Source organism: Trachemys scripta, chromosome 3, assembly GCF_013100865.1.
Source record: "Trachemys scripta elegans isolate TJP31775 chromosome 3, CAS_Tse_1.0, whole genome shotgun sequence".
NCBI lineage: Eukaryota > Metazoa > Chordata > Testudines > Emydidae > Trachemys > Trachemys scripta.
In genome coordinates, this window is record NC_048300.1 from 42445155 (window position 1) to 42471363 (window position 26209).

The window sequence follows — 26209 nt, forward strand, 5'->3', positions numbered from 1 at the left end:
CCCCCCCCCCGCCACAAAGTCACATAGTCCCCCCCCACAGAGTCCCGAAAACAACCAGTCCACCACTGCAGACCGCTCTAGGAGCAGGAGCCTGTCATTCCTCGAGTTTAGAAGCGTTCTTTCCATCACTACACCCGCTCCCCACCACAGTCTGCATCCCAGTTTCAACACTTTACCACAAAATCCTTAATAAAGAAAATGGTGTTAATGAACAAAGTTTCATTTATTTTATTTTTAAAGGTGTGTTGGAAGGGGGGGGGAGAAATGGGGCTGGTAACTGGAGAGGATAGTCAACATTAACTGGGTAAAGAAACAGGGTCAGGTTCAGCTTCTGTTTAAACAAACTTAATAGTCACAGGTTACCCTGCTCACTCTGGAACCTAGCTTTCAAAGCTTCCAGGATGCACAGCGCGTCCCGCTGGGCTCTTCTAATCGCACGGCTGTCTGGCTGGGCGTAATCAGCAGGCAGGCTATTTGCCTCAACCTCCCACCCCCCCATAAACGTCTCCCCCTTGCTCTCACAGAGATTGTGGAGTACACAGCAAGCTGCAATAACAATGGGGATATCGGTTTCGCTGAGATCAGACTGAGTCAGTAAGCTTCTTCATCTCCCCTTCAGACATCCAAAAGCACACTCCACCACCATTCTGCACTTGCTCAGCCGGTAGTTGAAGAGTTCTTTTTCCACTGTCTAGGGCGCCTGTATAGGGCTTCATGAGCCAGGGCATTAGCGGGTAGGCTGGGTCCCCGAGGATCACTATAGGCATCTCCACATCCCCAACCATTATTTTGTGGTCCGGGAAGTAAATACCTTCCTGCAGCCGTCTAAACAGACCAGAGTTCCTGAAAACGCAATCCGGCCATCCGACGTTGATGTTGGTAAAACGTCCCCTATGGTCCACCAATGCTTGCAGCACCATTGAAAAGTAGCCCTTTCGGTTAATGTACTGGCTAGCCTGGTGGTCCGGTCCCAGGATAGGGATGTGAGTTCCATCTATAGCCCCACCGCAATTTGGGAATCCCATCGTGCCGAAGCCATCTATGATCACCTGCACGTTTCCCAGGGTCACTACCTTTGAGAGCAGTAGCTCAACGATTGCGTTGGCTACTTGCATCACAGCAACCCCCACTGTAGATTTGCCCACTCCAAATTGGTTCACGACTGACCGGTAGCTGTCTGGCGTTGCAAGCTTCCAGAGGGCTATGGCCATTTGCTTCTGGACAGTCAGGGCTGCTCGCATCCAGGTGTCCTTGCGCTTCAGGGCAGGGGACAGCAACTCACAAAGTTCCACGAAAGTTCCCTTCCGCATCCGAAAGTTTCGCAGCCACTGTGATTCATCCCAGACCTGCAGCACTATGCGGTCCCACCAGTCCGTGCTTGTTTCCCGGGCCCAGAATCGCCGTTCCACAGCATCAACATGACCCATTGCCACCATGATATCCACGGCGCGGGGTCCCGTGCTTTGTGAGAGGTTTGTGCCCCTCTCAGACTTCATGTCCTCACCGCGCTGCCGTAGCCTCCTTGCCCAATTTCTCAGCATCTGCCTCTGAAAAAGGTGGATGATAAGGTGCAAGGTGTTGACAACGGCCATAACTGCAGCGATGATCACAGCGGGATCCATGCTTGCAGTGCTGTGGCGTCCACGCTGTCAATCACCAGAAAAGTGCGCGAACTGACTGCTCGCCGGCGCTTTCACGGAGGGAGGGCGGGAGGGAGGGTTGAATGACGACAGTTACCCAAAACCACCCGACACATTTTTTGCCCCAGCAGGCATTGGGGGCTCAACCCAGAATTCCAGTGGGCAGCGGGGACTGCGGGAACTGTGGGATAGCTGCCCACAGTGCACCACTTCCAATGTCGATGCTTGACCCGTTAGTGTGGACTCACAAAGTCGAATTACTGTCCTTAGTGTGGATACACATGTTCAACTTTGTAATATCGGTTCCACAAATTCGCTTTAAGTAAAATCGAACTACCCTCGTAGTGTAGACGTACCCTAAATTATGATGAAACAAGGAGTTAGAACAATACCAAGTAAAATCAATTCATTTTATGAAGCCTTGTATCGCCAAACACCTTGTTTGATTTGTTTTTAAAGATTTACAGAAAAATTGTACAGCGGCATAAGAAAAATGCCTGTGAAATTTCAGATAGATTGGTTTAGCTTTATTAAAAGTCATGGGAAGTTCAAAATCAGACTCATAACAGAAAACTATGCAGAGTAACAAAGAGGGAGATGAGAAACACTTTGCCAGAAGGTTTAACTGCTATCTTCTGAGAGCAGAGGAATGCTGAAACTCTCAATCCTGGGTCTTATTTCAGATTCTAGAGGGGAGCATGGGCTAGCAGTGGTAAGACCCTTCTGTCCTTCTCTTCCCCATGCCTGTCTCCCTCTGCTGCTATCATCCCAACCAGCCTGATTCCCAAACACACTCTGCTCTAGCATTTAAGTCAAGCCATTTCCTCCTATTCCTGAGCTCCAGCAGCAGTTAGCAGTAAGAGCTCTCTGTTCCAGTGCCTGACCTGTCAGGAGTTGAGAGAAGCAACTGCAGCACCTCTGGGGTGGGGGGGGTGACACATGCTCAATACAGATGGAATCTTTGGATAAGTTTGTTGCTAATCTCCAAGAAGCCTCTACAAAGCATGTGCAAATGACAAGTTTTCAGAGTTGTATAATTTGGCCACATTTGGATTGATTTTCAAGGAGCACCTGAAATCACCTGTCCCCAAAGTAGGGTGGTGCTAGAGCTTCACAACAAAAACAGTTGTAAGTTTTCCAATACTATTTTTTTTAAATGTATTGGAGTCATTATCAATACAGTGGAGGATCAAAATATCATATAGGAAGAACTGGAAGACCTTGAAGACTGGAGTAATAGAAATGGGACTAATAAGAATTTCTGTCATAAGCAGAGGGTTCATCAATGGAAAGCAACAGAGGAGGAAAGAGACCTGGGTGTATGGACCAGTCATTGCCATCTCATGAGCCACCTACATGATGCAACTGTGAAAAACTGATCTTAGCTTACATCAAGAAGTGGTATTTCCAGCAGCAATAGAGAAGTATTAATACCATTGCACACGGAACTAGTAAGACCTCATTTGGCATACTGTGTACAATTCTGGCCATCCATGTTCAAAAATGATTAATTCCAACTGAAACAGGTGCAGAGAAGGGCTCAAAGGACGATCAGGGGAATGGAACGCCTGTCTTATGAGAGGAGACTAAAAGAGGTTGGTTTGTTTAGCCTAGCAAAATGGAGTGAGAGGAGATCTGATTGCACTCCATAAATCTATCAGGGGGCAAATACCATGGAGGAAGAAGAGCTTTTTTGCTGGCACAAAAACAAATGGATATGAACTGGTCATGAATAAATTTAGGTTGGAAATCAGAAGGTTTCTAACAAGAAAGTAAGGCTCTGGAACAGCCTCCCAATAGGACCTGTGGGATAAACCTTAAATTTGGCAAGCTCTAAAGGCAATTATAACGGGGTTGTATGACAGGTTGCCTAAGGTGGCAGAGCGCAGGGCTCAGCAGCCTGGGAGGGGGAGGGGGCGGGGGTCTCCTCTGGTTCATGTCTTATGTCCTAAAATCTCATGATTGAGGACTTCAGCCAGCCACCTGTAGAGATCAGGAAGGGAATTTTTCACCAATAATGTATTTTGGATTGGGGGATTTTTTGGTCTCCTTCCTTTGAAGGATTGGAGATGGCCATGGCCAGAGATGAGACACTGGATGGGGTAGAACGGTGCTCTGAAGTAGCATTGAGAATTTTCTCAGGTGCTTGGCTGGCTGACTCTTGCTCACATGCTCAGGGTCTAACTAACTGCCATATGTGAGGCTTGGATGGAATCTTCTCCTGTGCCAGACTGGCAGGGACCTTGGGGAAGGGTGGAGGAGGGGGTGCCTTCCTCTGCAGTGTGAGAAACAGGTCACTTGTTAGGATCTGGGTATATCGCAAATAATCAATTCTCTGTCATCGCAGAGGCCTTGGGCACTGGTGCACCATAGTCCTTTCTATTCTCTACCTGTGGCACATAACAGTTTAGTTTCCTCCAAGTTAGTTCCAAGTGGGCTTGGTGGCTGGATGGTGTTAGTGGCCTAATATACAAGAGGTCAGACTAGATTGTCTGGTAGACCCTTCTAGCCTTAAACTCTATGACTAACTATACCTCATTCTTAGAAACAGCTGAACTGTTTCTGTTGAAACTTAGGCTATGTCAACACTACATAGATAAGCTGACCTATGTTAGGTCGACTTACAGCCACCGCATTAATTACCGCAGTAGCTGATGTCCACACTACTATCCTGTCGGTGGTGCATGTCCTCACCAGGAGTACTTCCACGGACTGAAGAAGGAAAGTGGAGGGGATTGAGAGACAACCCTCTCAGCTCAACACAGCTCCCCCCTGGGAGCCCACCTGCCTCCCCGAGTTCCTCATCTCTGCACTCCCAGCTGGGAATGGGGGGTGAGACGGGGCATGCGCAGCAGGGCTCCCCAGGCAGCAGCCTGGCTTGGAGCAGAGACTGGGCAGCAGCCAGGAGCCAGCTTTCTTGTCAATTTCACAGCTGCAGCAGAGACTTGAAATTGATAAGAACAGCAGCCAATGTAAGGAACACAGTGTCTACACTGCAGCGCCCTAACTACACCGACACAAGCCCTACACCTCTCGCTAAGGTGGTTTTATGATGTTGGCATAGCAGGGGAGTTACATCGGCGCTGGTGGGAAGAGCATGTCAGTGTGTACACCTCCACTATTTTGTTGACAAAAGCTGACTTTTATCAACAAAATTGTGTAGTGCAGAAAAGGCCTAAAAAATTTAACCGGAGGCATGGTTCAAAAAGTTTTCCATACTTGGCATGGAAAACTTCAATCCAAACAGTTATAGCAAAGTTATAAGCAACTGAAAACTAGAACCTTGTAAAGGAAAGTGTAACACAAACTCTACCATAGACAGTCCTGCTTGATCTGCATATAGTAAGTCAAAAGGTAATCCACTAGCAATATCCTTAAGACAGATAAACTTCCCTGAACATGAAAGCAGCAAAACTGAAGGGAAAGCAATACCCCAAATACACAATCAGTGAAAAATATATCATTAATTTGCCTATGAAAAATAAGCTGCTGGGTTCAGTCCAATTCCTAGCAGTTTTTTCCCCACACCACCACACAGAAAACTGGCATTATTTAATATTTATTGTCCCAATAAGGCAATGGCTCCACCCTCTCCTCCAAGTCCCTTTTCAAAATTCACTTCCTTCCATCAGGCCTGCAACCTTAGCATTACCTCCCAGTCAAGATAACAGTGTCAAGATTACATGGACATGAAAGAGGAGCTACATCATCCTCCAATGGCTATTAGGCCCTTTCAAGTCCAGGTTACAAGAATATTGGTGAGGAATCTTGAAAAGTTGCTGTGCATCCTATACCTGTTGTGGATAAATAAAAATAGTCTCCCAAGGGCTGTTAATATGGCACTGTTCAAAAGCACAGAATTCACTTAAAAATTTATTAGAGTTCCACATATCCTTCTCAGAGTGATGTAATGTTCTTTTGATCAGATAAATGTAGCATGTCTCGAGCAATAAATATTACATTTAGCTTTCTTGATTGGACAGCTAAATTACTTTAAACCCAGCACCTGTAAACCCAATATCTGACTAAACTATAAAGCAATGAATATGGAAAGAAATCTGATACTAAGTTGGCACATAGAAGATGCGAAAGATTTAAATAGAAAAGTTCTTCATGTGAAGACTGTCAATAGGCTCTATATTTAGGAATTACACTTTATGGAAGTATATTCTAAAACTAAAAAATCCAAGTCTAAGGACAAGAAAGGTTACTTCTTGTAAGAATTAGAGCCCAGATGTTCCACTAATAATAGTTCCTTAATTTGGAAGAAATTCAGTTGCTTAGTTTTTTTTGTACAGCACTTCATACCAATCCAAAAAAAGAATTCTGCATCCAGTGCTAAAGAACTGTTCTTGGTTCTCTTTCAAAATTATGAATTTCTTGCTAGACTGAAGAGCAATTTTTGCTATATCTGTGTGTATTGTAAATATATTTGTAACATTTATATAAAAAGCCTCACAGATCCTCTACTCAATGAAGAGTTTACTCCCCTCAAAGGAAATCTTATCCACCATACTAGTAGCTGTAGGAGATCTTGATAAAAGATATAAAATAGAGAAATAATAGGGTGAGCAAGGGTGAATCCTCAGGAATGTAAGTAAACAATTCACCAAACCTATGAAAGAGATACTGTACAGACATTTCCTTAATGTATAATTGACAGACATTTTTATTAGGTTGACCTTACAGTGGACCAGGCCAGTGTTTTTGATGGATGCTTTCTTTGGAGAAGCACAAGAAAGCACAACATTAAAAAGAAACTCAAAAACCTGAGACAGGCTCACTAGCCCTTTAAGGAGAGTTGGGCTCAGCCTTACCTGTGATGGATCAGTTATCCCTCACACATACCCAACTGATTCTAATTAGATGTGGATCAGATGGCTTGGTTAAGCTATCAGACCCAGCTAGAAAGCATCAATTGATGTCCATAAAAGGCTGGGAGACCTCAACTGGGGAGGTTGTCTCCTGTGATTGGCCCTGGAGGGAGAAGATGACAAGAGAAGGAGATTCCTACAGCAAACACTGGAGAAGGCCAAAGCCCAGGCCAATAGCCTGAGGTAGACTGTGAATAAGAATCCAGCCTGTGGAGAACCAGATTGGGGAAGGACTCCAGAAACAAAGCCCAGAGGGTCAATGGCTCAGGTAGGAGCTGGACCTTAAAGGATAGCCTGGAGGGTCAGAACTCAATCAAAAAAAGTAGGATGGAAGACCCTGCTATGTTATGTGTCCGTTAGTACTATTGTTTTAAGTTTGTTTTTCCTGGCCTTGACTGATGATGCTGAGACAGATGATGAGCCACAATGGGGTGCTGTGGAGGCTGACCCTACTACGCAACTTTTATAGCTATCTTTTTGAATAGAACTATTTGTTACTCTGTAATCCATTGTGTTGCAGATATCCAAAACATAAATTTAAGGTTCAGTCTGATCTTGATGGGTTTAAGATGTGTACAAGTTCAACTTTAATATAAGTTTTACATATTTACATTTTTGTAATGTAGCCATTAAAGCTTAGCTGAGATGTAGCATCTGGTTTTCAATGAAGTCCAAACTACCTCCCTGGAGGGTTGAGGAGGTAAATACTATTGTTGCTAATTTTTAGATCCCATATCTGGATGTTCAAGTTTTTATACTGGAAAAATCTTATTAAAGTCTCTAATTACAGGATTCTCTTTCCCCACTGTCATCATCCCTAGCACAGAGACCCTATTGCCTTTCCCAAGCCTGGCAGCTTCCACTGTAACAGCCAATCCGTTTTCCACCAGGAGCCAGCTTCATTTGGAAACAAATTTAAGTAAACAAAACGTATTTGATTTTACTATTTGAATATTGTCCTTTTGTTTCTATCATGCAGGGTTTGAAAACGTTTTTTTCTAGATTTATAGTTTAAGATTACAGAAAGCCATCAAGAAATTTTATTCCTTATAAATACAGTACAAAGGAGAGTGTTATATAGGAAACATGTACATCTACTTTACTGCCTGTACTTAATCTTAAATAATTTTGCTCTCCAGAAGCAATGAGTTGCTTGCTTTGCAAAAAAGCTTGTCTCACTGCTTCTGATGTCTCACCATTTTTTTTTAAATCAGTAAAAAAAGATTTCTTGTTTCAATTCATAAACAAGCTAATACACTACTTTCAAAACTGTTTCAGATTTTGATGTAAAATTACAATAATGCTTTCTAAAGTGAAGTTTAAGAATTCCATGATTGTATATGTTGCTAAACTGCAGTATGTGTGTTAGATATTTTATCAAATACATGTATTGTTAAACATGTATTATGTAAATACATACAAGTGTTTAACCCTAACACAGAGATACTTAGTTTTGAATGTTGGTGTTACCCAACATTGTATTTTAGAATTCAAGTACATAATAAAAATTCCTCGTTTGTCTAAAGTTTCACAAAATCAACGTGAAAAGGAACAGGAAGACTGTTTTAAGGTACTTTTTTTTTTTTTTAAGTCTGCCCCAGTTTTAATTTTTAAAGCCTTACCCAGGAACAGTTAGTTTCTTCAGATGTTTAAGTAATATCACAAAGTGGACTCTGCCTGCATCATGTATGTACAAGGAAAACAGACAATTTGACTGAAGGAGAGCACAATTCTATTTTTTTTTTTAAATATACCCTGCCACTAGTAAGGCCTTGTTGACCTCTTGTCCAAAATAAAAAAAATGTGTTTATTCCAACACACACAATCACAACCTGAAAGAACATCCAGAATGAAACCATATTCATAAAAAAAAAAAATCAAGTTAACAGCTGTTTCACATGGGATGTCTTAGTTATACCAGTAACTAGCAGACACCCCCACCCAGACACATGGACTCAGTGGTAAGGCTGTACCCAACCCTGACCCAGCACAAGGCCTGGGCCTGCCCCAGAAACACCCTGGGGCCCTGCCCCTCTGCTCCAGGTGAAAGTGGTTGGGGCTCAGTGGACGGGTCTGGGTGTGGGGAGCTTAGCAGGGAGGGGTCTGGGGCTTGATGGGGTGGGGATCTGGGTGCAGCTAACTGGGGGTCAGTATCATGGGGGCCTGGATGTGGGGGCTCAGGGTGGTGCAGGGGGTAGGGCTAGTCAGGGTGGAGGTTTGAGTGCAGGGAGCTCAGTGGGGTTGGTCTGGGTTCAGGGATGGGGCTCCGGAGGCAGGGGTTGAGGTTCAATGGGATGGAGTTTCGGTATGGGGGGGGGGGGGGGTCTGGGTGTACAGGGTGAGGCTTGGCAGGGGTGACTGGGTATGGGAGGTCCAGATGCATGAGGGTCGGGTGAGCAACTCCCCATACGGTGACCCCTCCCCCCACAGCTGAGGAGCAATGGGGACAGGAAGCAGGGGAGGATGCTGAGCTTCTGGGGGGGGGGGGGGTGTCTGATACAGCTCTAGCCACTCCTTGCAGGGGAAGAGGAAGTCCTGTCCTCTCCTGCCTCCAACCCAGCCGAGACTAGCACCTGATCCCGGTAGGAGCCACTGGCTGGGGCATCCCCAGCGCTGCGGTGATTTACCTCTTTGCAGGCTGGTCCGGCGATATACCCACACTGCGAGGGAGTGGTGTGTGACTGCTCTTGCAGCTTCCCTGTCAGTCTCTTTTTGGGGGGGGGGGGGGGGCGCCTGGGAAGCAAAGAAATCTGCAGGAGACATGAATTCTGCACATGCGCAGTGGCGCAGAATTCCCCCAGGAGTAAATATAACAAATGTTTACAGGTTTTCAAACAGTACTACTTATATCATTGTGGAAATGTATGAGACAATTTTTGATTAGGAGGTTCACATTCCAGTCACCCACCAACATTTCCTAGATTAGTTCCTTTTTAAAATATTTTACCCAAACAAACATTTATAAAAATGATAGCCTGATTATTTTTGGTGCATCTCTCCTGCCAGGAAAGGAGTATGAGCATTCTAGACCAGTCTGACACAAACTTACAGGTTGTTTTGGAATTTTTATTATGTTTGCATTTTCTGTAAAATGATGGAGTAGTTGTGACTAAACTAAGTTAACTATATATTAGGTATAATAAAAGTGTCAGTTGACTACTAAACTCTATTTACCAAATGCTTCCTCCTAACACAAGCAGGCTTTAACTTTTCTTTAAAAACAAGAGCTGTCTGGGAAAACAAAAAAAATTAACCTAATTTCAGAAGTGTGCGCTTAATGCCCCTAGGCAACCAACAATGTCATTTTTCTTTTTTATCCCCTTCCATGGGCCACTGCCTTCTGCTTTATGCAATGACCCAGGATGTACTACAGTCGTAGCATCACACCTACCACAGAACTCTGTTTGGAACTGGTCTTAGAGTGAGGTCACACTATCTTCTGAGGGGGGAAAATGCATGACTGGGAATAAAAGTTCATGTGTTTTTGGAGGCCAAGCCTATCTGGGGGGCAAGTGTGCTGTTACTAGTACAGTGTATGCTTCAGGAGAATCACATGGAGCAGGAGCCAGCAATCTGCAGTTTAGACCGATTTCCTAAGAAATGGGGGGAAAATATGCAAGTTTTAAGTTACTAGTGTGCCACCTGCCTCTCAGATTGGTTATTTGGGGCACTTAGCATAGATCAATAGTTTGCAGTTTTGAAAAATAGTTTAATGACAGGGTCTCTTTAAAAAAAACCTACATTTTGGTCAATTATGTTTTGAAGCAGGTGAGATTAATTTTAATCCACAGGAGTACCTATAAACTGGGAGCACAAATAAATACAGACAAACAATTTCACACCCTTAATTTAGGTCCCTTCAACCCCAATCATAGAGCTCTTTGCATGTGTTTGCCCATACAGATTCAGTTTACAGGTTTAAAGTTTTATAAACTTCTAAACCCCCCAATTCTGGCACTTTACAGGGACTGAGATGGTTAAGTGACCTAAACTGCAAGTACACGTCTACCTCAATATAACGCTGTCCTCGGGAGCCAAAAAAATCTTACCACGTTATAGGTGAAACTGTGTTATATTGAACTAGCTTTGATCCACCGAGTGCGCAGCCCCGCCCCCCCCCCGGAGCACTGCTTTACCATGTTATATCTGGATTTGTGTTATATCGGGTAGCGTTATATCGAGGTAGAAGTGTATAAGTAATTGTGGAGACAAAACTGCACACACAAAATTGAACGCCTCACTAAACTGATTAATGCCAACTCTTCAAAGTGCCCCAATTCAACAGAGATTTTAAGCATGTACGTAGTTCCATAGACTTCAATGGGACCACACATGCAAGAAGTTAAGTATGTGCTTGAGTCTTTGCAGGATGAGGGCCTAAGATTAGTGTAAAAAGTCACCATATTGCTGAAAGTCACCCATACGTGATCTCTAATGCAAGGGCTCTGGTATCAGCTATTGAGAGTTTTTAAATATGGTTTACTAGAGGTATAAAAATAAGAACCCATTTTAACAAAATGTATCAAGTATTGACTATTAAAGCACAATGGAGTTTAGACTTGTGAACTGTAGGAACTTAGTTCATGTTTCAAACAATTTTTCCAGGTTTGTTTGTTTTTTTACTATCTTTCCTGAAAATTATACTAGTTTGCAAAAATTGCATAAGATAGCAAATAGGAAAAAAAAGTCACTAATCTGTCAAAGGAATACTCAACTGTTTGAACATATTTTCCCCCTCCTGTTGTTTTACAAGCTGTAATGACTATAACAGATGTGGGGGGAAAAATCCCCCACTCTGTTTATTTGCATTTAGCAGCACTTGGATAGTTTGTTTCACTGATTCCCCTACACAGTCAGTCACTTTCCTCTAAGTGGGTCTGTTAAAAACATTTCTCTCATTGTGTTTTCTTAAAATATACAACTGTGACTGCAAAAAAATTAAATAGGGAGATTCAGAGAAAATCTAGTAACTGTAACTACTTTGAAACTTGTAAGTTAACTATGTTATACTGAACCTTGCAGCAAATCTAATCCTGATAATGGTGGGATTTTTCACAAGGGCTTTTTATAGTCTGCTTACAAGACAAGTGTGATGCACTTTTGAAGCTATCAATAAGCTGCAAAACCTTTAAAGTAATACAACTCATCTTTATGTCTAAGGTTCTTTTGAATTTTGTCAAACACGGTCCTAATCACAAATTTGTATTCATCATCTAATCACCATTTTGGTATTATTGTGGCTTTAAAGACCATGCACAACTTTAATTTTATATTTAAAATATGTGCAAGACTATGGAGATTTAGGTTCATTTTGGTAAGAAACTAGAGTCTGTCCTGCAATAGCCTAATGAGACTAATTTCCCTGTAACATTTAAATGTGGTCAAGGACAAAAGAGAATGTACAAAAATACAAATACTTTGTAATTTGGCCAGTTTAATGTTGGTGAACTAAGATCTTTAGATTTCACAGTAGCAGCCGTGTTAGTCTGTATCCACAAAAAGAACAGGAGTACTTGTGGCACCTTAGAGACTAATGTCTCTAAGGTGCCACAAGTACTTAAGATCTTTAGATGCTGGCAGCACTATGTGAGACTGTACCAGAGGGAGAAGAGCTTTTAATGGTAATTTGTGAAGAATTAAACTGAAACAAGAGAAACAGTTTACTCAAAATCCTCTAACACTGGTGGGTATGGGGGGGGGGCAATTAGGCCAAAACAAGTGACACAGACCTAGAACACATTTTCTCTGGATAAATTAGAATACTATACCACAAGTACAGCGTTTGCCAGTGTAAAATACACCTCACGGGAAGAGGAAACTCCACTCATGCCAAGATTTTTAAAACAGTTTCCTTCCCCCCCACCACAACTTGCAGTCACGAAAGGAGGATTTGGAATTTCACTAACCTTCTGGGTCAAAAACAAGCATTTAATCCCAATTACTCAGAAAAGGGGTTGTAATCTTGAAGCACTAGCTGGGTTAATCCTTCAACAGGCAGCAAATTGTAACAGAGCTATTGGACGTTTGTTTACATAAGACGAATATGGACCCCCGGCGAGACAAGCTCTGGGTCTGAAAGTATTCGTGGGAGGGTTACATCTCCTGATAGTCACTACTTGGACAATACAGGGAGAAAAGCGAAAGGAGAACGGTCAAGGGGGACTAAAGGGGCCAGCAGAAGGGGAGCTCGGGGCTTGGAGACCCAGGAAAGGAAAAAGAGGGAAGACAAGCCTGAGCTGGGGACTGGAGCGGGGAGAAGCCCAGAGCTCGGAATTGGAAAGGTGGTTAGTAGCTCAGCAGTGGGCGACTCAGTGCAGCACCTGTAGCCCAGGGCTGGGGAGTGTCGGGCCATACCTTTAAGCTGGGGCAGAGGCGAGAGCTCCACCTGGCTGCTCTGACTCCGGAACTGCGAAGAGCCCTGCGAGCGCTTCTGCCTCTGAGCCTTGCGCACCGATTTCCGCGTGAAGCCATCCACCTTCTCCGAGGCAGAGATGGCCGCCGACATGGCTGGGCGGTGAAGAGGGGGGCGCCGCTCCCCAGAAGCATATATCAAAGCGGTGGGGAAGAGGAGCGGGAAAAGGAGCCAAGATCCCCCCCAAATGGAGGGGATCCCGACGGCGAGCGGCCCGCTTCTCCCCCCCCTCCTCCGAGCGGCCCAATCCCGGCCGGGCTCGCTGTCGGAGCCTACTTTATCCAAGCGCTGGGAGCCTCCTCAGTCCGAGCCGCGGCGTTCCCAAGCTCCCGCTTCGCTCGTAACTTCCTCCCTGCGGAGCCGGCTCCCGAAACTTTCCCCGGCGGGGCCGCGGGGCGGGCACGGCCGCCACACGCTAAACTTTCCTCGGGACGGGAGCGATCCGCGCGGCTCACGCTCTCCCCGCAGCGAGCGCCACCCGAGCCGGCGGAGATAGCGCGAGAGCTGGGTTCGCCTATGCCCTCCTCTCCTCAGCCGGGCTCTCCTGTGCCAGTGCGCGCGGAGCTCGCTGTCATGGGCCGAGCTCGCCTGAGAGGCACGTTCCCCCTGCCCGCCCCTCAGCCACCGCCGGGAGCCCCCCGCGCTTCCGCTGTCATCGTGCTCCCACGCGGCCCGGGCAGCTCAGACCGCGGCTTCCCGAGTATCTCCGTGTCCCCCCGGGGCCGCGGCAGCACCGGCCCGGTCGCGCCGTGAAGCCCCCCAAAGCCGGCAGGCTAGAGCGTCCGCTGAACTTGCCAGAGGTGGGAGGGGAAAGAGGCGGGGCATAGGTTGGCGGGGAGGTGGTTGGGGTGGCCGTTGCTGCATGCGCGTGAATGATTGACGGGAGAAGAGCAACCAATGAAAAGACCGAGATGGCGGTGGGGGAGCCGACGCCGCGCGACCTCCGGCCCTAGTGATTGACAACAGGGTTGGCCAACAAGGTAGGAAAGTGGGCGGGATGTCTTGTGGTGAGCCGGAGAGTGATAGGAACTGAGTAATGAGGCGGGGTGGGCGGGAGCCAATCCAGAGTGGGGAACTATTCGAAGGCGAGAGTTTGTGTTTGTATGGATCGGTCCCTCTGGGCGAGGCGAGTCTGTCAAACTTGTCAGGCCGGGCGGGAGGCGGAGGAGGCTGCTCTCCTCAGGGAGCGGTGAGGCGGCGGAGCGTCGCTCCCCTCTGTGGCAGGCAGCGCCGTGCGCCCGGGTGTCAGGCACCTGCCCCGCTCACGCGCTCCCTCGTGCCAACTGCAGGGATCGTGCCCAGAGTATCAGATGCCTCAGGTTGGATCTATGCCAAGTACCTCTCGGGGGTGTGCTTAGCAGTGCACGTCGCTCAGTGCTGAGCGAGGCAGAGCTAATGGCTGCGGTATGTTGTGAGGTGTCACAAACAGCAGTGCACGCGGAGATTTCTGTCCGTGAACTCGCTGGGACTGAAATAAACACGTCATTTATCATCCTAAAAGGAATCCAAGGCCTCCAGCATCAACTGCAGGGGCTGCTCAGACACTGAGTGGCCACGAAGAGTGTACATGCTTAGGTATGGTAGAAGGGAAGGTATGGTAGAAGGGAAGAACTGACCTGTGTGTATGTTACTGTTGTCCTCGACTAGCCCCATATCCGATGTTTTCAGGTGTTTCTCAGTTCTCTACTACCAGTAACTGGGCTAGCGGAGCTACTCCTGTAGCTCACTATTCTTAACTATACTTTTTTTAATTTATCCCTACATAATGACTGTGACTTTAGTTGATGACTGCGGTGATTTAGGCAGTGTGAGTTATTAGTTTGTATTACAGTAGTCCTTAGAGACCCTAACTGAGGTGGAGCCCCATGATGTTAGTTGCAGTTCACGCATGCTTGATACTGCAAAGTTCTCAGCAGCACTTTAGTCTGAGGCCTGGTCCACACTAACCCCCCACTTCGAACTAAGGTACGCAAATTCATTCGAAGTACCTTAGTTCGAACTTACCGCGGGTCCAGACGCAGCAGGCAGGCTCCCCCGTCGATGCCGCGTACTCCTCTCGCCGAGCTGGAGTACCGGCGTCAACGGCAAGCACATCCGGGATCGATTTATCGCGTCTAGACAAGACGCGATAAATCGATCCCAGAAGATCGGTTGCTTACCGCTGGACCTGGAGGTAAGTGTAGACCTACCCTGAGTGCAGCAGAGCACATAAGCACATGCTTAACTTTAAGGACATGAATAGTCTGCTGGTGTCAGTGGAATTACTGACATGCTTGAATGCTTTTCTGGGCCAAAGTGCTCAGCATCTTGCAGGCTTGAGCCCACATGTAGTAAGAGACCATGCCTGGCCTGAAGAGCTTACAATATATAGATAAGACAAACAAAGGATGGGAGAAAGGAAGCATTATTCCCCTTTTACAGGTGGAGGAGAACTGAGGATAAGAGATTAAGTGACTTGCCCAATGTCACACAGGAAGTCAGTGACAAGCTAGAAACTGAATCCCCGTCATGTCTTAATCACAAAATCTACACTCCTCTCAAAAAGTAGAAATCCAGTGTAATTCACTTTCTAGGAGTTGAACTTGGGCTTCCTAGGTGAAAAACAGCAATCCTAACTGCTAGACTACATGGAAAGTGTGTGTGTGTACAGTATACACCCACATTAAAATTTGATTCCACTCCTCCCCATACACACATTGCCCCATTTTTGAGACATAAACTTTTGGTATCTTAGCTCATCTTCATGTAAATATAGATGATGGACTGGCTATATGTGCATATGTTTTTCTTATTTTTTACAGTTTCGGCTCTGAGTCAGCAAAGAACTTAAGTATCTGCTTAACTTTAAGCATGTGCTGAAGTGCCAGTGATTTCAATGGGACTTACATACTTAATGTGTGACGTGTTTAAGTGCTTTGCTGAGTTGTTTCATTGTTTTCATACATATACAATCCATAACAGCAAAACACAGATTAGGTGATAGATAGGCTTACACAATTTTGGCATGCATCTAAATTTACCATGTTCCAGACATACTGTTGTTGCCTTTTATACATTACCAGATTTTATTATATCACATCTATTTCCTTATAAACTCCAAGAAAGGACTCAAAGCAAAAAAAAAAGCCTTTAACTCAAAAAAATCCTACCCACATTTCCCCCCACTGACATATATTGTGTCAGTGTCATTCCTTCTTCCTTGTTACTTAAAATGCATTCAGGAATTCATTTCCATACCCCCATCATGTGTTTTTGTTTTGTTTTGCTTTCTTTTAGTGATCTTTATGCATCCTGTATTATGTTCAGAAAAAAATGTATATTTGTCCAGCCTCGCTGGTGCTATAAATCAATTTTTCCTAAAGGAAGGGGAGCATAAGCTCCTTCTGTTCATTAAGTAAATTCCATGCAGTGTTTTTTTCAGCATTTTAACAAAATCCACTTCCTAAACAAAGTGGCAATGTTTAGCTGCTCATTCCCCTAAATGGCTAATAGGAGATCCTGTTCATGTCTATTAAAGCAAATGCTGGCACCTTTTATCTAGTAGGCCCAAATTTCAATGTATAGAACACAGCACCTTATTCCAGGAGATCATAGGCCAGACTATGTTCCCTTCACTGGTATCGGAGGGCATGTTCCTCTATTCACACATACTCTCCAATAGCTGTCATTTCCTCCCACACTCATTTTTAGAAAGTGACACTAATTAATGCATCCTATGCACTGTTTTATAGGAACTTATCCTTCCCTGATGTCTAGCTGCCTGTTCCCAGTGCAAAACCGTCGATCTTCATTGTAAAGTCAAGATCTATGGGTGAAAAGTATTATATAAATGCTAAGTGCTAAGTTAAATATAAAAACTTTTCTGAGCATTCAACTTCCTTCCCACGGTTTTTCTTAAAGTTAGTAATCTTATTTGGACTGCCAAATTCAAAATAAATAAAATAAAAGTCCACCGCTTGAAGTAGCTGAGAAAATGCAAGGAAATGGTTGAGGCTGCTAAAATTGGGAGACCTATCATTAAGTGGAAGTTGTATTCTGAAGTAATGAAATTAAATCTCTTCAGAAGTCTTGTGTGAGGAACCCACACTGCTACTGAAAATATTTCAGCTAAATATTTTCGCTTACCTTCATACCTCACCTCTAAAAGAAATATCATTAACAGCCGAGCCAACCCAAGAGAAAAGGAACAATTTACAACAGTTCATTCTGTCAAAAAGTGAGACCTATTTGTTAGTTGGGTTTATTTAACATAATTTTCCTATTTTGGAAAAGATGACAAGCAGCTTCATTGACAGGTTCCTAGAAGACTAAAGTGAAAAGAAAATGTTTGGATCTACGTTCTGCTTTAAGATAGATTCTACTTACAGCATTTGGGAATGGTGCTCCATTGAGGGGGAAGGGAAATTACTTTCTGCTCAAGATTTTAAATATTTAAAGGGACACTACGAACATGATTTTTAATTAACTAATTTAAAAAATCCAATTTTTGCTAGAGCTTCCTTTGAATAGTATGTCCTGAATTTAAAAAAAAATAATTAAAAAAAAATCTGAAAGGGTTTTTTTTTGTTCCCCTGTTGATGTTTTTAAAGAGAAAATTACTAAGGGTTTGATGCTACAAACGGTTACACAAATAACTTTACAGATGTGAGTGGTTCCATTGAAGTCAGTGGAACTACTTGTATGAATCAGGCTACTCGTGCATACATGTTTAGAGAACTGGGCTACATGAGGGAAACAAACTGACAATACACAAAAATACTGATTCAGCAAAGGTTTATGCATGTGCTTAATTTTACTCACATGAGTAGCCCCATTCTAATGAAGGGATTGTACCCTTAATTCTCAAAGTCAGTCCCAGAGTCAGTCACTCTGGGAAGAAGCCGTTCTGCCATGCTTAGTAGTAGTCCATCTGACTCCATAAGAGATGCAAAGCATCCCATTGGGGGCATAAGTTTACAGCTAACCTTTCCAAGTCACTTAAATGTCTTTGCCAGAATGACATTCCCTTAGCAAAATTCTGAAGACCAGGAGTATGTATATAATGAGACAAAATCATCAACAGGTTTGTTTATTTTATTCAGATTTAACAAATGGTATTTCTGTTAATTGAAATTTGAAAGTAAATAAATAGGACACATTTCTATTGCCATTTCCTAAATGTTTATGTTTGTAGCAAACCAGCCTTTCATAAATACCAACAAGTGCTATCCTTTACAAATTTGTTGTTTTCCATGATAGAGTGGAACACAGAGAGTAGAAAATAAAAAGGAACTATTTCTGTTTGGAAATGTTTGCCTTTTAACTGAAGATTTAGAAACTAGTCCTTTAAGAAATATTTCCTAATGCACTACCAAGGGAGTAAATCTATCAATGAGCAGCTAGCCCTGGAACCCATCAGGGGAGAGGCAGTTCTTGATTTAGTTATAAGTGGAGCACAAGATCTGGTCCAAGCGGTGAATATAGCTGGACTGCTTGGTAATAGTGACCATAATATAATTAAATTGAATGTCCCTGTGGCGGAGAAAACACCACAGCAGCATTTAATTTCAGAAAGGGGAACTACACAAAAATGAGGGGGTTAGTTCAACAGAAATTAAAGGGTAAAGTGCCAAAAGTGAAATCCTGAAAGCTGCACGGACACTTTTTAAAGACACCATAATAGAGGCTCAATTAAATGTATACCCCAAATTAAAAAACATAGTAAGAGAACCAAAAAAGTGCCACTGTGGCTAAACAGCTAAGTAAAAGAAGCAGTGAGAGACAAAAAGGCATCCTTTAAAAAGTGGAAGTTAAATCCTAGTGAGGAAAATAGAAAGGAGCATAAACTCTGGCAAATGAAGTGTAAAAATATAATTAGGAAGGCCAAAAAAAATTTGAGGAACAGCTAGCCAAAGATTAAAAAAGTAATAGCAAAAAAATGTTTAACTACATCACAAGCAAGAAGCCTGCTAAACAACCAGTGGGGCCACTGGACAATCAAGATGCTAAAGGAGCACTCAAGGATGATAAAGCCATTGAGGAGAAACTAAATGAATTCTTTGCATCGGTCTTCACGGCTGAGGATGTGAGGAAGATTCCCAAACCTCAGCCATTCTTTTTAGGTGACATATCTGAGGAACTGCTTCAGATTGAGGTGTCATTAGAAGAGGTTTTGGAACAAATTGATAAACTAAACAGTAATTAATCACCAGGACCAGATGGTATTCACCCAAGAGTTCTGAAGGAACTCAAATGTGAAATTGCAGAACGACTAACTATAGTTTGTAACCTATCATTTAAATCAGTTTCTGTACCAAATGACTGGAGGATAGTTAATGTGACACCAATTTTTAAAAAGGATTCCAGAGGTGATTCCGGCAATTACAGTCCAGTAAGCCTGATTTCAGTACTGGACAAACTGGTTGAAACTAAAGAACAAAATTGTCAGACACATAGTTGAACATAATTTATTGGGGAAGAGTCAACGTGGTTTTTGTAAAGGGAAATAATGCCTCCCCAATCTACTAGAATTCTTCGAGGGACTCAACAAGCATGTGGATAAGGGGGATCCAGTGGATATAGTGTACTTGGATTTTCAGAAAGCCTTTGACAAGGTCCCTCACCAAAGGCTCTTAAGCAAAGTGAACTGTCATGGGGTAAGAGGGAAAGTCCTCTCATGGATTGGTATCTGGTTAAAGGGTAGGAATAAATGGTCAGTTTTCAGAATGAAGAGAGGTAAATAGTGGTGTCCTGCAGGGGTCTGTACTGGGGCCAATCCTATTCAGCATATTCTTAAATTATCTGGAAAAAGGGGTAAACAGTGAGGTGGCAAAATTTGCAGATAATACAAAACTACTCAAGATAATTAAAGTCCCAGACAGACCTGACACCCCAATAACTAAGCACAGAGCATTCAGCAAGCTTTCTTAATCCTTCCCAGTGAACACATGAGCCACAGTTTGTGTTTCAGTCTGTAAATTGTTTTTTTGTTTTGCAGGCTTTACTGAACACAATTCATGTGACTTTGCTATTTATGGAGGAGTAAATATTGCCCGGGGTCTGTTTAAAAAGGCCAATGACCTGGATTTTTTTCCATTTGAATTATCTCCATGAGTCAGACATATTTAACCACTATTTTTTTCCCTTGTTGCTGCAGACTGCAGTCATTTTTAACATCTTGGAACAATACTAACTGAAAAGATCAACATCCAAGGGGAAAGAAAGCCTCATATTGTAAATGGCTAATTAGACCCTTTCTATTCTGGAAGCAATTAAATCTAATCCTGAATCACCAATGAATGTATCTGTGTAGTATGAATTTTACCTCTAAATATAACCCACTCACAGCTTTCACAATGTCCCTGTAATTTAGGTTCATAATTCTGGTTTTGTTATTTATTATTATTTTTACAAACCCTAATATTTATAGAAACGTTTTAATGAATTAAAAAGTAATTACATTTAAACAGATGCTTTGAGGGGACAGAGACTTAAACATTCTCCTTGCCGTGCTTGTAATCTGAACAACAGTATTGCGTTAATGCTTAAGAATTTGAGCGTGAAACTGTCTAGAAAATATACCAGTCTAGTTTCACTGTCCAGAATGAGTGATGTGAAAGCAAATAGGGAGCATAAGTGGAGGGAATATTTAGCACATCTTTATGTATTCTTAAAAGATGTGCCCATCACATTTGTGGAGTAAATAACATTCTTAAAACTATAAAGTTAGTTGATCAAAGTCAAACTAAATATAATAGATTAAAACCTGAAAATTATGCTGTAAACATACTTCTCTATCGCCACGTATACAAAAGCCTGAGAGAAGGTGATGTTTGTGTCCTGAAGGACAACAGCTCTGTGCTCTGTCAGACCAACAAGGAAATTAATTCCAGAGTCAAGGGCCTTCTTTCACTGAAAGAAACATAACCCTAAGTGTTCAAATCTAAAGCCTGTCTATGCACAAGTTATAGTGATAGAGCTTATATGGAGGTAAGTAAACCAGTGTAACCACACCAATTGAAAGATCTCACTGCTGCATGTACACTATTTTAAGCTACTTCATCTTGGAAGCCTTGTATCCACAAGGCACAGCATTGTGTTAAAAGATTGTTTAGATATCTGTTCATAAATTAAGAGCTGCAGAGTTGGTTGAAACAAAGGAATATATTCTGCTTTTTGCTTGAGTTGGTTAATTTTTTCAAAAATGAAATTTCAGCACAAATCAGAAACAAAAATCTTTGCAACATTTATCATCCCCAGTTTTCTACAGCAGCTCTACTTTTGATTTGTAAGCAACTTCTATTGATATCAGTAGCAATATGTGGCCCAAAGGTTATAAATTATGGCCCAATCTTAGCTTTAAGCAAGTTTTTGCAAAATTGGGGCCTATATTTATATGCTCTAAAGCCCCAAATGTGCAAGCTAATCTGTGTTTGAGACTCCATGCAGGCATAATACTCCACCCATAAGGATCAACTTGAAAGGTTTAGGGGATCTGCCTAAAGATCTTAGAGTCAAATGAATGATCAGAATGTAGGGTAGTATGTAAGTAGTCTAGCTTCTGTACCAATATATATCCTCTCTTTGGCATTCAAGTGACAGGATATAATTAAACAAATTAAGAATATACTTTCAATGGATTCTTCATTGTTGCTGTGCTGCTGATAAATCAGAAGAAGATTTTGTTAGAACTGTATAGGACTTATTGTCTAATAATCCATTTTTAGTGGTAGACAGCTTATCTTTAACCAATATTTCTTTTTTCTTAATTACTAAATTCACACATTGTATTCATGTGGGACGGACAACACTGACTTGAGTTAGTGCAGACACTGGGGAATGAGCATGCTATGCAAGTTTCCCCATACACAGCTCTGCCACTATTCCTCAGTTCTCCAAGACAAAACCAAAGAACAATGGCAGAACTATGCCTGGAGAAGCTTTCTTTTCCATTCCTCAGTATCTCCTTAACAGAGGCAGCCAGTTAGAGTTGTTGAGAAAAATATTCTACACCACTAATGAAAATGATGAAATGCATGTTTTTACTGTATCAGACAAAACAAATTTATTTTCCCCATTTTCCCCCCTGAATCAGAGCGTTTTTCACATGTCCTTCCTAGTTAGAATTTCTCCATACTTTTCACCCCTTTTGAGGCTTCATAGCTCATCAGTGGGCTGTTCCACACTTATGATGATAGTTTGCCCTCAGTCAGAATTGTTACTGCAATACTTCAACTGCCAGCAGCCATCAGTGCCACCTGCAGTCTCCATTAATGTTATTTAAAGAAGTGTTGTTTTATCTCATTTGTGGACTAACACATGTTTTTTAATTCTAATTTATATTCCTAATCAAGGGTTTGCACATTCTCACTGAGAGAATTTTTCAAAATTAAATTAAGTGAAGCCTTCATTGGCATTTAGTTGATTGTAACAGATTGCAATAACCCTATACATACTACTCCTTTCTCCCTCTTCCTAGTGGAGCTGCTAACTTTCAATAAGAGGCCACAGTGAAGATTTCATGGACCTTTTTCTTTCTGTAATATACTTGAGATTTGTTTGAGGGGAAGCAGAAGGGTTATAGTGCAGCTCAGCAGGACTCCTCGGTATGTCCTCCCTTGATTCTTTCTCAAGCTTCCTCTGCTGATTAACCAGTTAAAGCAGAAATCAGACCTGAAAAGAGTAAAGCAAAAATATTCTCAGCTGTTTGCTTAGGGATATCTTGGCTTCTTCTTCCCGCTATTCTCTGCTCTAAAGGTAGGAGACCTGATTCTCCTCTCATGTTAGTGTAAATCAGAAGTAATTCCACTGAAGTCAAGAGAGTTATAGTGGTATAAAATTAATTTAAATGAGAGGAGAATTATGCCACTGAGGACCAACTTCTCTAATGTGAAAGAGGCCACCCTTTATAATAAAAAATGTAAATATATACTGAGTACCCCAACCTGCAGTTTCTGAGCTTAAAAACAACTCTTTAAAAACTGTAATGATTTTTAGTTCTCATGAAAAGTGTTGGCTTGCCAGCTGTGGAGAATATAGTCATCTATTTATCCACAGAACAGGTAGGCAACAGTAGCACAGTTTTCCACATTGCTGTGTCCTATATGCTTCAATGCTCTTCTGAAAAGATACATTCTAGAGTGATTTAGTCTCTGTGCCCGTTCAATCCTTGGCCTTTCTGCCAGCAGGTTGCCAATTACAGCCAAATGTGGTTTGGTGGTGGTGGTTTTTTATGTGTACACTTGTGCAGTAGGGTTAAAACTGGATTGAGGCAATGAATGTATTTCATATAGGCCACCAAACATTAATCAGCTGGTAACAACTGTTGTTCACTGCTGACTTGGGTTGGAATTGAACCAGAAATCTAGATATAGCAGGCCTCATAGACCAATACCACTTTCATTAACTATCAAGTCAGAAGCATGTAAGTGCTTACATTGCCCCATCATAGTGTCTGATTTTACCAGCACAGCTAAATCTTTGTTCTTTTATTTTAATTTTACACTGTATGTTGGCATTCATTATTCTACTATGATTCAGTTGAGTTTTAGGCAGTTCCTCAATTATATGACATAGAATGAAATAGCATAGCATAAAGAAAACAACTTTTATACTACAGAGCATGTGCTGATTACTTGCAAAGTTTGGTGCTAGGTATCCCAGATGCATAGGACCCTTGAAATAATACCATAAGACTCAATATAAGACAAAAACCTGGCAGATTTATTCAATACATCCATTATGGGTGAATGCATACTTACAGTTAATTAAATGGTCACCGAGTATACTGTCCCATCATGGACTGGGTGGCTTATAAAGTGTGATATGGATTTTACAGTGGCTGGGTCTACTTGGTTGTCCTAAAATACTCCAAAGACTAGTCCCATTACATCTCCATGATACACCATTGCACTCTTGGCAAGGTGGAAAATCATCTTCCTTTGAAGCACCAGGTATTAACCAGGAGGCAGACTATCTGACCAGAAGGGCCAATGGTATTCTCAGATATAGCATTTCCAATGTTCCTTGATTCAGGGTTCAGTTGTGTCGGTAAGGCACAGCCCCACATGGATGGTAGCATAGTCCCATCATGTGAACAGCCTACTCTGCTGGCCAAAAATGACCCCATCTCCTTCTCATTGCTTTTGGGATGCCGTGTTCCAGGAAGCATCTGGAGGACCTCTTGGAGCTCAGGGCCTCCCACTGTACCTCACTGTTGCACAATAATGCAAGAGGAGGGTCTCTTTATGCCCTCCCTTATACATCTGTGAAGTAGCAGGGCACAACCTGGCCTATAAAGTGTTGGGAAGTATGTTTGGTATTTTTCATTCTGGTATCAAGGAAAGAATGTGATTGTTTTGTAATTGGATACACTGTTAATGATGTAAATTAAATACATTTTTGCATACAGGTTCCAATCCATATCACAATAGAAGTATCAGTGCATCTGAGCTAGCATTTGGTATGTGGTAGGTGAAAAATAATGCAGAAAGAGGTCATACATTCTTTAAAAATATACCCTAACATAGCAGGACCTCCATCAGTTCTTGAGATAGTCAGATCTATCAGTGATTTCAACAGTGTAGCCCCCCCAGAATAGACTTAGTTGCATAGGGATCTTATTGTCTTTCCTCATACAAATATTGATTAGTTTCCCTTCTGAATCTGTGTTCCACTACTGAGTCTATTAATTGATAACAGTATTTTGATAGGTATTACCACCTTGCCCTGCATTTATTTGTGTAGTATTTATTCATCCTGCCACCGTTGGCAGTTCTACGTGGTCATTTCTCAGATCTCATATTGTGAAATCTTTGCAAATTTTTCTATAGGGCAAACTGACAGGATTCATAAATAAGAAGACTGAGTCTATTTAAAAGGCTGTCTCCTATTTTATACACACACACACAGGCTTGACTGTTCTGTAGACTGCTCTATAGGGTAGGAAGATGGGAGTATATCTTATGGCATCTTTTGTTTATATTCTCTGCACTTCCAATGTACCATGAAGAAACTTTATATACCGTACTTGCTCTCTCTGGTTAGAAATTATCAATATCCCAATGTATGTCCTAGCTACTCTCTGTTGGCAAGGCTTTTCACTGCAGAGGTATTTCAGAGGACCTACAGGCTCTTGTGCATTTAAAAAATTCACTGCAACATGAAATGCATGATAGTTGTACATTCTGTTAATATTCTTCATATGTAACTGCTAAATATTATCAAGTCATATTATCATGTGCATGTCAAATTTTTCTTTAATATTTCTTTATTTGACTGAGTAGTGGGGATTTCAAATACCATGAGACTTATTTCTGCAATTTTATTTACACTGTTGACTATTCCATTCCCAGCAGTAGAAAAAGGTCATGTTTCAAACTTAAGTTTTAAACACCAGTTCTGGTTAATTTGGGTTAAACATAACTTGACCAGCCATCGTACACAAGGCTAAACCAGGTTTACAACTGAGTTTTGTATTCTATCTAGATAGGGGACTAAAACACTGTTTCTGAACTTGGTTTAAACACTATTTGACCCCATGCCCACAAGCTGGACAAAACTTGTATAATACAAATGAGCTTGAACTGATTTTTAAATGGTTTATATGACATGGTTCCCAGTGGTCCTGGTGTAGCTGTAGCCTTCCTCAAATAAGGTTCTGTTCAACTGATTAGTAGGATAAAACAGTACAGTTCTTAAAATAGTATCATACCAAGAGACGATTCAAACTGAAGCTCATTGCTCATCCTATTGCTATATTTTTGTCAAATCTTCTTTCAGTCCCAATTTAATTTCTAGTAAATATTTGGGGCCATTTCCTCAGCAGGTTTAAATTTACATAGCTCCACTGACTTACATTGGCTGTGGATCTTCAATATCTCCTTTTGTAGTAAGGGTCTCAAAAAAGTTCTTTTCTCCTCCTTCTCAAATCATATTTATTATAATAAACGTATAGTTTTTATTGACCACTGATCTCTTCTCAATGCTAACAGTCTGTGACTTTGGAAATTGAAGCACTATTTGCTTAAATTTTGCTGTTGACTCTGTAGATAATAAAATGTGGGTATTGTTTTGCCCTAGTATTTCATTGGGCCATATATACTGAATCACTGATTAGCATTTCACATTGTGTAATGTAATAAGGATAGGTTTCAGAGTAGCAGCCGTGTTAGTCTGTATCCGCAAAAAGAACAGGAGTACTTGTGGCACCTTAGAGACTAACAAATTTATTAGAGCATAAGCTTTCGTGGACTACAGCCCACTTCTTCGGATGCATCTCTAATAAATTTGTTAGTCTCTAAGGT

General features: G+C 42.2%; 1 protein-coding gene and 1 long non-coding RNA gene across 2 annotated transcripts in view; one reads left to right on the forward strand and one right to left on the reverse strand.

Moving 5' to 3' along the window:
• PPP2R5A (protein phosphatase 2 regulatory subunit B'alpha) overlaps window positions 1-13741 on the reverse strand; it is a 113304-nt gene extending 99563 nt beyond the window's left edge. Inside the window, exon 1 of the mRNA XM_034764527.1 lies at window positions 12869-13741. Coding sequence (XP_034620418.1) covers window positions 12869-13019 — 151 coding nt within the window. The 5' untranslated portion in view covers window positions 13020-13741. The remainder of the gene's footprint in view (window positions 1-12868) is intronic.
• A 271-nt stretch (window positions 13742-14012) lies between these two features.
• The window catches only part of LOC117874428, an 88720-nt gene continuing 76523 nt past the window's right edge, over window positions 14013-26209 (forward strand). Inside the window, exon 1 of the long non-coding RNA XR_004644968.1 lies at window positions 14013-14501. This is a non-coding gene — a long non-coding RNA (uncharacterized LOC117874428). The remainder of the gene's footprint in view (window positions 14502-26209) is intronic.